Here is a 13,763-nt window from a genome sequence, read left to right on the forward strand (position 1 = left end):
GATTTTGGCCCCCATCCACATGCAGATAACTGTAGTCCAGAAGCGGCAGCCAAAACTGTATTACCCTCATCTGTATTCATGATTTCTAACCAATGCTAACCATTAGCCAACACTCTGGATATTATGGGTAGTTAGATTTCAATCGTTTGAGTCTGTGAATATATTTGTGTAGCAGCCCAGCCACACAGCAAGCTGAGGCTCTCTGGCATCTGTTAAAAGTATTTGTACTAATGGCCTCAGGACTGTATTTTCATGCTTTAAAGGTTCAACTTTAAAGGTTCACAATCCCACTAGGTTTTCTTCAATAGAAAGCCATCATCTTATGGTTTGTATTAAACACAAGAACAGATAAGATAGCATCTTCTGCTGACCTTAATTCTAGAGACACTGGTTTCTTCAGATCAAATTGGTGAGTGTTTCCTGTCTCATCCTCAAATATTACTACACAATTTGATATTGTGCAATGGTGTCTTGGAAAATGAGACCTTTTTTTCTATACATTTTTTTGTTGTGTGCATATCTAGAGGTGTATTTTAATGGAAGAGAGAATATCTGGTCTTTTGTTTCTCAAAACCATGTAAGAAAGGCACTTTTGAAGTGATGATGGGTTGCTGGTTTTTTTTGAGTTTTTTTACATTACGGCACAGAGATTCATATATTATAAGGTTTATACTCATTTTAATATCATTTCTATTGCTGTACACATCAGTCTGTATTTGGCAACAGTGAGGCACATGGGAGGTGTATTCTGACCTTCTTGCAAATGAGGAATGTTCTTATCATCTCTGTAAATAATCACCTGTCCATTCCCAATCTCCTTGGGCAACCGAGTCTCAGATGGTAAGAACTGGCTTTTTCTAAGTCAGGCTTGAAAGGCTCAGAGGCAGAAATTCCAAAACAGAAGTCATCCAGAGCTCGTTCTTGTCCCAGTTTTAGTTCTAATTTGTGCTTTAATTGTCAGGGTTTGAATTTTGGAAGAAAATATTTGTTTCCTTATGGAGAACAGGATAAGCACTCCTGGCCTATTAGGCTTTGGGTCAGCATTCACTGAAGTTTACCTGAAGATACTTTCTCTGAAGTAACTAGTGTTGAACACTATCACAGGATATAAGGCTAGGAAGGATTTAGTGGGCTAGCTAGGTCTAACATGTTCTTACATCAACATGCCTCCTGTCTGTGCTGTGAACCATATAATGAAACCCTCCTGGGGATCCTGCTTCACCAGGTCCAGATTTTGTGTGCAACACCAGTTCCATCAGTAATCAACACACAATTCTCTGCTGCAGTAACACTTGAATCATATCAGTCCAATGAGTGCCATTTTCTGTCTATGGTACAGCAGATTTATGCACCTAATTATTTGAAGTTTCACGTCTCTGTGTCATGTTCAAAGGAAGGAAGATTAACATATCTTCTGTCTGGCTTTCTGTTTGAGCCTCATTACCACAGAATGAAAAGTAGACATTGCACTGCATACAGCCCTGCCTCTGCCATCCCAGATCCTACATTTCATACCAATGTGACTACAACACTGGCAAAGAGGACCAACTTCCCAAAAGTGTCATAGTCTCTTTCTCCCTGTGCAGACACCCATTTATGATTTGACTCATAAATGATACAAGTGGTAAATAACTGCTCAATAGTAAAATATTCCTGCATTATTAATTGCAGGGAAAAGGATAGGATTATTAATACTTTAAAAATAAACTAGTCTCACAGAAGGAACTTTAAAAGTGTCACAAAAGACGTCCATTCAATGTTTCATTATATGAAAAATATGGGCAAACATGGCTGAGCAACTTTAACAAGTTGATGCCCACCTCTGTACAGGTAACTAATGGAGCATTTTCATCTTCTGTTTTCAAACTAAGATTTATGGATTTTAAAGCCAGGATTTACTTTCTCCTAATACAGGCCATTGATTTTCAATGTTTCACTTTCCCACCAATTGCTTTAGCCTTGTGTTCAGTCTCCTTGTGTGACTGACTATATAACATGTGATGCTGTCCTCTCTCAAAAAACACACCAACAAAATGAATCATGGCATTGGCAGCACATTTATGGGCACAAACAGGGGCAGTGAATGCAGAACAGTAGCTCCCTATGACTGCTTGGCTCTCTACAAAATGTGAGTCCTCATCAAAGGAGATCTGTCTGCAACATGTGATGGGAGGATCAAGTGAATAAATGCTCCAGAGTTGAGCCTTTGCTGTGTTCATGAAAGGAATGAATCCTTTTACCTGCAGTTAAGTTAATTTGAAGCACTGAACTCTCCCAGCTGGGATGAGATGCAGATTATCAACTAATCTGCTTGTTAGTAAGAGGAGGCTTCTCTTCTGTCTCTCCCATTAATGTTTCATAAAATATGTAAGTGTTCCTTTATGACCAAACTAGGAAATCTGACCACCACAAACTATACAGTTAAAGAGCACAACGTGTACAACTATGCATGTGTTCACATGAATGTGAATGCATGAATACAAATTCACAAACTTGATAATGTATCTATATCTAGAAATATATTTTTATCTCTGGCACTTACCGTCTGTTGGGAGTGTAATACCAGGAACAAGCATCTGGCACAGTTTCATATAGTAGTGCCTTTTGACAGCTGATGCTAGGGAGTGCTGTACCTTTGGGGACTGAGGAGTAATTAATTAGGACAAAGAAAATATACTGCAGCAGAGAAAATTCCTATATTGAAAGTAAGAGTTTCAAGGAACTCTGATTTAATTTTCATCTGGCCTACAGTGTAAAACCAAACCTAACAAAGCTTTTGGAGGGAACCCCTTATCGTGTTCAGGGTAACTCAAAGGTGAAATATACAAGATGTTAATAATATCACTTGTTAAGTCCACATCCAGAATATTATTAATTATACATCCAACATTTTCCAAGTGTTGAATTGCAAACACTGAAAACAGAGGTGAGAGTTAATGAGATGTTCCAAAGAAACGTGATCAGTGGAATTAATCCAGTGTTCCCCAGGGCTCAGTGTTTGGGCCAGTTCTGTGTAGTATCTTTATCAGTGATCTGCACAAGAGGATTGAGTGCACCCTTAGTAAGTTTGCAGGTGACACCAAGTTGGGAGGGAATGCTGATCTGCATGAGGGTTGAAAGGCTCTGCAGAGGGACCTGGGTAGGCTGGATTGATGGTCTGAGGCCAATTGTATGAGATTCAACAAGGCCAAGTGCTGCACTTGGGTGACAACAAACCCATGCGTTGCTACAGGCTGGAGGAAGAGCAGCTGGAAAGCTGCCCAGAGGAAAAGAACCTGAGGGTGTTGGCTGACAGATGTCTGAATATGAGCTGGCAGTGTACTCAGGTGGCCAGGAAGGCAAATGGCATCCTGGCTTGTATCAGGAATAGTGCTTCCAGCAGGACTAGGGAAGTGATCATCTCTCTGAAGTGGGCACTGGTGAAGCTTTGCGGGGTTTTGTTTCTTCTCCCGAGTAAAAAGTGATAGAACAAGCGGAGATGGGATGAAGTTGTTCCAGGGGAGCTTTAGATTGGATATTAGGAGAAATTTCTCCACCAAAAGGGTTGTAAGGCACAAGAACAAGCTGCACAGGGAAGTGGCAGTCACCATCCCTGGTGGCATTTAAAAGGAATGTAGGTGTGGACATAGTTTAGTGGTGGACTTGGCAGCGCTAAGATAATCATTGGACTTGATGATTTTTAAGGCCTTTTCCAACCCAAATTATTCTAAGAATCTATGATTCTGTAAATAAGCTGCAAGAAGTAGAAAGGGGTGCTGCGTGCACCATATGGTGTGCTGTATGTTACCCACAGGTTAATGGGTACAAAGCATTGCAAACAGATGTGACATTCAAGCTATTCAAAGACTAAAATGTTTTCTTGGCTATCATCAGGTGGAATTATTCATTGTCCTCTAGGTTAGAGCCTCTGGGATGCTTTAATCATTGCTGCATTTATTGCACTTGCTCAGATACCTCCAAGGGCTCTTAAAACGCTTTGCTGAGTGAAGAGTCAGAATGGAACAAGCAGAGACTTTTGGAATATTGTTTGGTTCTGTTCCCAGAGTGAATCAATCCCATGGTGTGGGATATAAACAGATTTAGCAAAGGAAAAGCTTTTCAGTTTTGCATCATACAGAGCAGAGGTACCTTTCATTGTTTTGTTGCTATGCATTGCTTTATGACTGAATTTATCCAAATTGTAACCAAGCACTGGGTATAGTGTAGAGACATATAAAAAGTTATCTTCCTTTAAGGTTAAGAGGAAAGCAAATTTGTTGCTGTTTTCTAGAGCTGGCAAACTCAGAAAAGACATTTGAAACCAGAAATATGTTCCAATTAATTAAATCTTGGAGGAAGATATAAATAAAAGGAAGTAATATGGTTTGCTTTGCTATGCATATGTATATACATAAACATCCATGCACACACACACACAGTTTCATTTTAATTTCATTCAATCATTTGGTTCCTAGCAGACATCAAATGAAATCCACAGTATCATTAATTTCTGAAATTTCCATTTTGTCATCTTGTTTAATAGCCTACAGGATGTTATTTTGGGGATTTGTTTTGGTTTTTTTTCAGCAGGACTAACCGTGTGCAGAATTTCACAGTGGACTCATAACCTATTCATTTAAGTAAATGGAATGTTGTCTTTTTTTAAAGAGAAAAAATATTTTTTTTAAAAAAAAAGTTTATTCCACTGCTAGAAAAGATGTCAAAAAATTAACTAGCAGGGTTTGTATACTCATATGCAGTTGTCTTTAACTATTCCCACAGGCTTCACTTTAAATTCTGTAGCACCTTTAATTTTGCAAGCTCCTTTTTTCAGAAGGCTCTTGTTTATCTCCATTGTCCTCATCACTATCTGCTCTATCCAACACTTGCATCTGAAGCATTGCACGCTATATTTTAATTTGTGAGATAGCACTGCTTCTTGAGACATGTATAAATTTCTCAGTATAAGGTTGTGAGACCAGAGGACTTGGCCATTGGAGCTAGCTCAGCTCCTCAATGTTGTGTGAAAATATTTATTACACAAAAGTAAGTATTCACCAGCTCAGGTCATTTCACCAGCCGCCAACATACAGCTGCTCTCAGGAGTGGAGGAAGAGAGAATCTTTACCACACAGCAACATTACATAAAAATTATCAAATCCAGAGATTCTGAGTGAGGTGCACACATAAAAATGAAGGTAAAATAAAGGCAAGGTAAAGACCAGTCAGGTTACATGTAGACAACCCTTGGGTCATACTGGTACATTAGCAATTAGGATATAGATTCAGAATGTAACATAAAAGACAGATATCAGCAGATATCAAAATGGTAAAGGGAAAGCTAAATAATTTCAGAAGTCTGCTTGGCTGGCTGCGCTAGCAGGAAGTCGTTGGTGGCACCTGAAGGACGATCACAACTCAGCAGGTGTCCAGGCACTGACACCACCACATCAGGCTGCTCCATCCCTCTCTCAGGGTTGGCTGCTCGTTCACTCGCATCGGGCTCCCTGACTCACCTGAGTCCCTGAGTCCTCCTCCTCCCAAATGCCATGGGCACCAAAGGTAATTGCTGGGGACTTAATTTTACTCAGTATATGCAAATTTGCTGATGTGGATAGAACTTCATTCATTAAAGCTAACTGAATTAAAATTAACAGTAATAAATGCAGCTGTTAGATTGTGGACTTTATTACTTAAGTTCTTTGGCAACTATCCATTATTTTAAAGCAGCATCTGTTGGCTTACTTCTTCTAATCTTGTATGAAAAAGTAAAAGAGATATTTTCCTTTTAATAAAGAAAGTAGTATAGGACATTACTTTTGAAAATTCACAACTACATGTGCTACTAATACTGATGATTAACTCTATGGCTAAATTGAAACAACCCAGATGTTGGGTTCAAAGTGAAGCAGCAACATAATAAAAGAGACCAACCACACCACAGTGTAACAAGGAAAAGAAAATAATGACATGAACGTCTTTAAGAGTCTTCAGTACATCATAAATGTAAATGTCACTAATGGCTAACATGAAGGTGCCATCTGGACAGTTGGATGATATAGATTCTGGGACTGGAGGTGTCATTCCTCTTGAAAACTGTGAGAAAACTTTGAAAGATGTTGCAAATAAAGTTTTACTGTCTCTCTTTCGAATATACTGGTGTTGGCTGTGAGCAATAATATGAGCAAAACCCTACAGTCAGGTCATAAGCCTAAAAAGGCTCCCTTTTATTTATGAGGATTTTGAATCAGGGTTTAAAATACATTGGTGATGTATATCTGAAAAAAAAGTTAAATGCCTTTTTACAAGATCTTTGCTCACACTTTCCAAGAAGGTCTGTATTTCTTGATTCTTACTTCATACCTAAAATCATTAAGTCAAAGGTAGTTTGAGAGAAAGAAAATGTAGATTTTCAAGATATTTTCAGAAATGAGTACTTAGGCTTCAAAGCAGACCACAGAACAACAAATAAATGAAAAGCAGGTACTTTTTTTTCCCCAAGAATGTTTTTACTGTACATTTTGTAGCAAAAAGAAAAAAAAAGAAAATAAAGGAAAAATATTCTGATTACAGGGATGTCATTTTCTAAAACTCCAAGTAGGAAACGTGACGAATACAAGATCAAGTACACAGCCATGTCACAATATATCTCTGCACCTTTAAAAAAAATATACATTTAGTTTTTTCATGTGTTTTCTTCTCTGTGCCTTGCATCCTTTTTTCCATATAACTTTTACAAAACCATAGAAACAATGTGCAATTTCAAAATGGTTCCCAGCAGATGATCATTGAATGAATTAATGAAAGGACAGTTGCAGCAGCCACCAGAATGCTGGAAATCACCATAAGGTCTTCAAAAACAATGAAGTCAGCTGAGTGGGCCATATGCATTTCCACAACCATAGCAATGCTCCCCAAAACCAAATTTGACTATCAGTTTACAAGCCCTAAATAGCTCCTGTTCTTGGTTAGCAAGTACCTTAGTGAGGGCAAGAGACAAGGGGACAGGAGTACACTGAGGACTGGGAAAGAACTCACTGTAATGTTGGGGACATATAGGAGGCCCCCTGAACACCCAAATTTAACTTGACTTCCATGGCTATTTGGAAACATGCCAAATCCCCTGAAATACATGAAAACCTTATATTTCTGGTGATGCTACTGATGCAGACAAGCCCTATCAAGGTGACAATACAGACAGAGCTCTTGTCACAATAGGGTAAAAGTCTGTGTTTCCTTTTTCTGTTGAAGGGAGTGACAGTATGACTTTTTTCTAGAAACAACCAGCATTCATAAAGTGGAAATTTCATGGGAGCCACTTTTGTTGTCATCTTCTTTATCTTTTAATAGGAAAACTTGATTAATATTTTTTCCATCTTTGATAGCAACACCCTTGCAGATATCAATAGCTGCTGCAATCTGCCTTGAGCATTCAGAAGCAGAAACCATGGAGAAGATGGAAGAAAGAGGATTTTTGTTTTGTTTTGTTTGTTTTCATTTATTAGCCTCTAAATTTAATTTTGCCTAGGATGTAAGACCCATCATGGAGGTGAGTTATACAATGAATCAGAAATTTGACCTTCATTCATACCCTCTTTTCATCTGGGGGATTTGATGAAACTGAAAATAAAACCAAAAAATACATGGAAATGTACGTTCTGCTGTGGAGAAAAAAAAACAACAACCAAACAACTCAAAAACAGTAACAAGGTGAAATAGAACAGAAATCATTAAATCCCAACCAAAAGCCCACTCAACAAGTATTGTTTTCCCAGATGTCACAGTTAACACCATGAGATTACGCCGAACAATTTGTTCTGATCTGTCCCTGTGGGTGCCCTGCCTGCGCTTCTGAGAAAGTCACTTGCAATGACAACCAGATATATACTAGCACCAGTCTTGTATCCACAGAAGTGTATTTCTGTGGCTAAAAGAAAAGAAAGAGGTGCCCTTTAAAGAAATAACATTTTAAAAACTCTGTAAAATAAATTTTGTGCTGTGAAACCTCTATTCATCTTTCCTGTTTAATCTTGTGTGATGGTTCACCAAGAGTCTGAGTACCTTTTGGAAAGCAATGTTAAATACAACTAGTAAATTCCTCGAAACATTCACACGTGGTTTAGTTGGGGCCAGACAAGAATGGTGCCATATGTGCCTATTCACATTTCACAACATTCTTTCTCTCTTTGTATCCCTGTTACTTATTTGTTTACCTGTCTTTTTGGCCAGTACAACTGAAAACGTCTCCTCCCCTCTCTTTCCAAATGCATGGCCCTGCAGCAAGCCATGCTTTATAACACATGAGGGGAGAAGAGAAGGAGGGGAGACACTGATATTTACACTGTGCTTTCCATTACCCACTCTGAGCTTCCGAAAGTTCCTTTCGCCCCTGTTAGGTCATTGTCATCATACTGCAAAAGCATGCCATTCACCGAGAGGCTCCTCTTTGTCCAAATGTTTGTTATCTTTTTTGGGTAGGTGCAACACTGAGATGTGGTGAAGTCCCCCATGTCAAAAGAATGGCTACGTTTAGTTTTGCCCTCCAGAGGCAACGTGAGGAGGCTGCGAAATTTGGACTCTGGCTGGCCCAGCAGTGGCTCTTTGTCCGAGTGGCGGGCCACTGTTGAAGTTCTGGAGTCTGTCATCTCCTCCTTTTTCTGACATTTCAGTTCCAAGGAGGCAAAAGCTCCCATTAGCCGGTCAATGTTGTGTTTTGACCTGGATGGAGGCCTCCACTTACTGGACAATGTGCCCTGTTCACTTTGGAGGCTATAGTCATCACAGTCACGGCTATTTGCAGAGCTTGAGGAAGAGGAGATGCTACTCCGTGCAGATTGACAGTTAAACTCCCTAAGTTCATTTCTCACCACCACTTTGGGGTTGACCTGGGGCAAGACTCCGTTTTGAACTGGTTGTGCTCCATTTGTCTGTGAGTAGACATTGCTGACGTTAGACATCTTCCCCTGGGAATTGTTGCAGACCTTATAGCGGACCATGAGTATTACAATAAATACCAATAGAGTTGCCACAATGATGCCTCCAATGATCAGAATCATGGTCCCACCCAGGAACTGGCTGTGCATCGACTGGCATTGTGGATAGTCCTCTTTGGTGAAGAACTGGGCGCATCCCACAATATTGGTGGCAGTAAGGGTTGTGGCAGTGTCATCCCACATTGCCAGGACACAGAGGTCATAGCCTGTTCCAGAAACAAGGTTGTTTACAACAAAGGCTTTGTTGGTAGCTGGAATCATCCTTTAAAAAAAAAAAAAAAAAGAAAAAAAAAAAAAAAGGAAGAGAAAAAAAAATGGTTACTCTTGACACTAGGGAAAAAGAGAGGAGAACAGATATAAGAGCAGTGTGGTGTTTACTGTGCTCAAAACAGGCAGAGGGGAGTCAGAGCCATAAAATTCCAACAAACATTCAAGCTTCCCAGCTCATGTGGTTCCAACATCCCAGTATTCAGTAGCCCACAGGTTTTGAGAGGTATTTCTCAAATATGAAATAAAGGGAACAAGAAAAAGGAGATCAGGCTAGTCTAGGTTTTTTTACCTCCTCACTTGTGTCTGTCCTAATCTTTAATCTATTCAAACCTGAACAAATAACTCAGAATAAAAATGTATGACTACAAAGAGCAGATCTTTTTGAGTGTGCAAATGACCCTAGCACTTGCTGAATATGAACTTGGGAGTTGTCACATCAAATCACAGGTGCCTGAACATTTACTGTCTAACATCAGCAAGTTGTTTGTCTCGAGATGAAGAGGGACTGCATTTAGTTTTCTCATTCCCTGAGAAAGTAAGGTAGGCCGCCACTTCTTTCTCTGACTCCCCTCCCTCACCTACTTTTCCCATCCTCCTACTCCTCACTGTGGAAAATATCTCCTAGAAATGCATAATAGAAATCATATTAGCCAGAAATGTCTTCCTGCAACCATCTTCCTCTCTGTGAGTGAAAATGAAATCCTGGCATTGGTGGTATGAGCTGTGGAAGTTTAAGGAGAGGTAGGAAGATACAGAGGCAGAAACAAAGTTTATTTAAAATAAATATTCTACTCAAACAGAAACCTGTTTTCAAAAACCAGTTAGCTAGGCTGAAGCTGTGCTGCAAGTTTGATCATTTATAGATGTTATTTTTTGCCATCACAAAACTTAAGCAGTCATTTGAACTCATGCAGTATTAGAGCATGGCTAGCATTCCAAATTAGCAGATCAGAATGTCCATGGCCAACCCCCACTTCAAACTGGTGAAAATGGCAGCACTTTAGTGGAATACAGTGGAGAATCACAGATTTGGTGCCTAGCGTGTAGCCAAGAATAAAACCAAAGAGATACCCCATGCATGTTTCTATTTACTTTCATATAACAGGCATGAGTGAGAGAAAAAAACCTGAAATTAAACCCAGTCCATTCTGATTTAGAGCTGCAGATCTTCAACAGTAGCATCAAGGGAGCCCTACCACACTTGCACCACACAGCAAGTTGGTGTGACGGCTTTTGGGACTGCATTGGCCTGGCCAGAGGAAAAAGGCACAGTCCTTGCAGGAGTGACAGGCTGTCTTAGCCTCAAATCATCATCAGAGCTAGCATTAATTACAGCTCTGCAGAGGCCCTTCTGTGCAGTGGGAGGGAAAAGGCCTGCACAGAGAAGCAGCCACGTCAAGGCACTACGAAGATGAACTTCTGATCATCTTTGCATTTATGCATTCACACCACTTACACAACCCTTCAGTCTGGCCCCAGGCAAGGATGTGGCTCCTTTGTAAAAAGCAAACACAAATAAATTCTGTAAGGAAAAGAACTATCAGTCAGAGACACCTGGAATATAAACATCCCTTGGCAGGTTTACTCAGTGTTATATTTGAGATTCTTGGCACATTTTTCATCCTAATGGAGACGGTCTGCACAGACATAGATGAGCTATTCAGGATGAGCTGAGAAATGATAAATTAGTCCTCCTGGAAAACTCCAGATAGAGATGCTAAAATGGTTTCTAATAGTCAAAAATGGTTGGTCTCAAGTTATTTCTAGTTGTTCTGTTCTGCCTGTGGCTCAGAGAACACCAAGCCACTGTCCAGAGCAGATGAGGCACTGCCTGCACTCTGTTGAATTGTTCAAGGAATTTCGTATGCACACACCAAGGAGGATATATATGGAATAACAAAATGCTATTGATCTTCAAACATATGACCTTCAAACTGTTGAACAGTTTCTCCAATTGCTTCACACCTCCTTCAATAACACCTAGTACTATGCTCCACTTTCTACCATCACTGCCAGCCATGTGCCTAAAAAATTCTGCAGTCCTTCAGAAGTTATTTCACTGTGAAACCTCATTACAAACAAGTAGCACTGTTAGCAGAAAGAATAGTTAGCCCTATAAACTGGGTCTTGGACTTGGTTCATAACTCTCAAAAAGCATAGCACTGTATGGTGAAGTAGCTCCTTTTGCTTTCCACTGATGAAGCACAGAAAGACCTCTATATTCTTTCCAAGTAAACAGAAAACAACTGGGCTTGCATAGGATATAGCGTTGCACATAATTTACACATACAGAAATGCAGTCTTTCAGCATAACATGCTATGCCAATTTTGTGGAGTGTACACAGGTAACTTTAATCATTTACAACTTGTTTTCTTCAAATATAATTACACACAAGCTTCCAAGAAAGTGTAACTACCTGGAATATTTCAAGGAATGGCAAGTAGTGATAGTAAAGCCAGTCCATTCTTAAATGTTCCACAGTGAGGCCACAACCAGTCCTAACGTTTGGCCAGGCTGACTGATTAATTTTTAATCTCAATCAGTCCTGAAAGCTATAGCTGTGATAATATTTGAACTAATAATAGCTTTGGAGAAGTTTCCAGCTGCAGTCCCAATTATGGAAAAAGCAATCAACTTTCCATATATATCCAAAATGAAAAATTGTGGGTATTTCCATAAATAAAATTCAAATATTCTTGTAACACATTCAAATTAATTGTTATTGTAATAGAACAGCTGAGCATAGGAATAAGGGATAAGTTCAAGAGTATTAGGACTTAAGTAATTAATGTCAGACTTAGTTTTTTAGCTTGCAGGGAAGATGATATTTTTTTCATGAAGTTGCCAAATTTTATGAGCATTTTGGCATTTCTCCATGTTTTAGCACACCCTCCCCAAACATCCTGCCAGTCAACTATGATGAATGACACCTCTCAACATTCCCCACACCTGAAATCGATACAGACATATTTTCACTCTGGGATATTGATGACTCTTTGATTGTCCCCAGCATGGGTAGCTGCAAGATGCCACTTCAATCTTTGCTTTGCTGCCTAAGAGAAGGAGTCTGTGGCTGCTCTGTATGTCTAACACCATTAATCATGGAGCACTGTGTCCTGCCATTGAGACTCAATAACTAGAAGCTGCCACAAAACTAAAAGGGGGTCATTAAAACTGTGTCTAGGCAGAGATCTTGCAAGGCTTTTTACAGTCAATGCATCAGCTAAATGCAGAAGGTTGATTCCAGAGAGCAAGATTCTATAGACTGGTTCACTGGAGACCAAAGCCAGCCTCTTTTGAAAGTTGCTAGCTTTCAAAACTCAGAAGATTCTACTGCTCACTTGTTAACCCTCAGATAGCAAACATGCTCAATTGCAGCAGTATCTTGAGGCAAGGAGCCTGATATTTTCCACCTGCTCTTCAGGGCAGTGTGATCTTTTAGCCATGCTTCTTGTCACCGAGGAGGAATAGAAATTTAAATTTAATACTAGCCTTTTTTTACAGGAAAAAAAAAAATATCTGCTGGCAAACTGCAAGAGGAGATCAACGTGAAAAACTCTTGCTTCTTTTTAAACTAATGATAGTTTATGATAGGTTTAAATGTGTGCAGTTTATGAGCCGAGGAACAGTGAGAACTCTGAAAGCAAATGAAAACTCAAACGTCAACATGTAAGTGCACATGTATTCCTAGCTAGGACAAGAAATTTGAAAATTTCTTTATGGGAATTTCACTGTGCAGACACATAAGACACAGTGATCTATGCCTTTCTCCAATGGTTTATTTTCCTTGGGGTACAAAGAGTAGGCAAATCTCCACACCAGTGCCAGGATGTCATTACCTGATTGTTAAGCTGGTTTCTGAATCCTAAGATCACAATGCCTTGAGAAAAACTATTAATACAAGAACATATTTCTGACCTTTCCAAAAATCTTGCCTCTAAGGAATTGAAGGAATATAGGAGTCTTACAAATTAAATTAATAATTTATAAAGAAGTCCTCTTCTCTCTTTGGTACAATACTGTCAGTTACTGGAGGAGAAGATCTACGACTAGGGTTGGGTCATAACAGAAGCATCTGGAACAGAACAGCAATAAACAGATGCTCCTGTGAGAGTTTATGTGTGATGAGCTATGAAGCTGAGATGGAAGTTTGCAGGGCTTTTGCAAACAATACATTCTTTTTAATCCATAGAGATTTGTCTCATTTTTTGAAAGCACCTTTTTTGAAAGAAGGAAGGGGGGATAGTGCCAGCCCCCTTCTTTGAAGTCAAACTTATTTTCTACTACAACTACTAAAAAGTCCTTGTTATATCCTTGTAGGCACAACATATGGAAAGCAAATAATTTTGTAATTATGCAATTCAGTGTGTGGTGATATTAAGAAAATTAGAAAATAAATTACTTAGGAATGCAGGAGAAAAAGGTTTGCTGCACACTTCCCTTGTAATCCCAGATGCAAGTGAGCACTGAAGCTTGCAAAGAGTGAACTGTGCTGAGAATTTAGGAGATCCAAATTTTAT

At 39.4% G+C, this 13,763-nt stretch overlaps 1 protein-coding gene across 1 annotated transcript in view; it reads right to left on the minus strand.

Moving 5' to 3' along the window:
- Nucleotides 1-8,315: 8,315 nt before the first annotated feature.
- Nucleotides 8,316-13,763, minus strand: part of LRFN2 (leucine rich repeat and fibronectin type III domain containing 2) — a 41,124-nt gene continuing 35,676 nt past the window's right edge. Inside the window, exon 2 of the mRNA XM_009996805.1 lies at nt 8,316-9,234. Coding sequence (XP_009995107.1) covers nt 8,316-9,234 — 919 coding nt within the window. The remainder of the gene's footprint in view (nt 9,235-13,763) is intronic.

This window comes from Chaetura pelagica, unplaced genomic scaffold, assembly GCF_000747805.2.
Source record: "Chaetura pelagica isolate M959 unplaced genomic scaffold, ChaPel_1.0 scaffold14, whole genome shotgun sequence".
Classification (NCBI taxonomy): Eukaryota; Metazoa; Chordata; class Aves; order Apodiformes; family Apodidae; genus Chaetura; species Chaetura pelagica.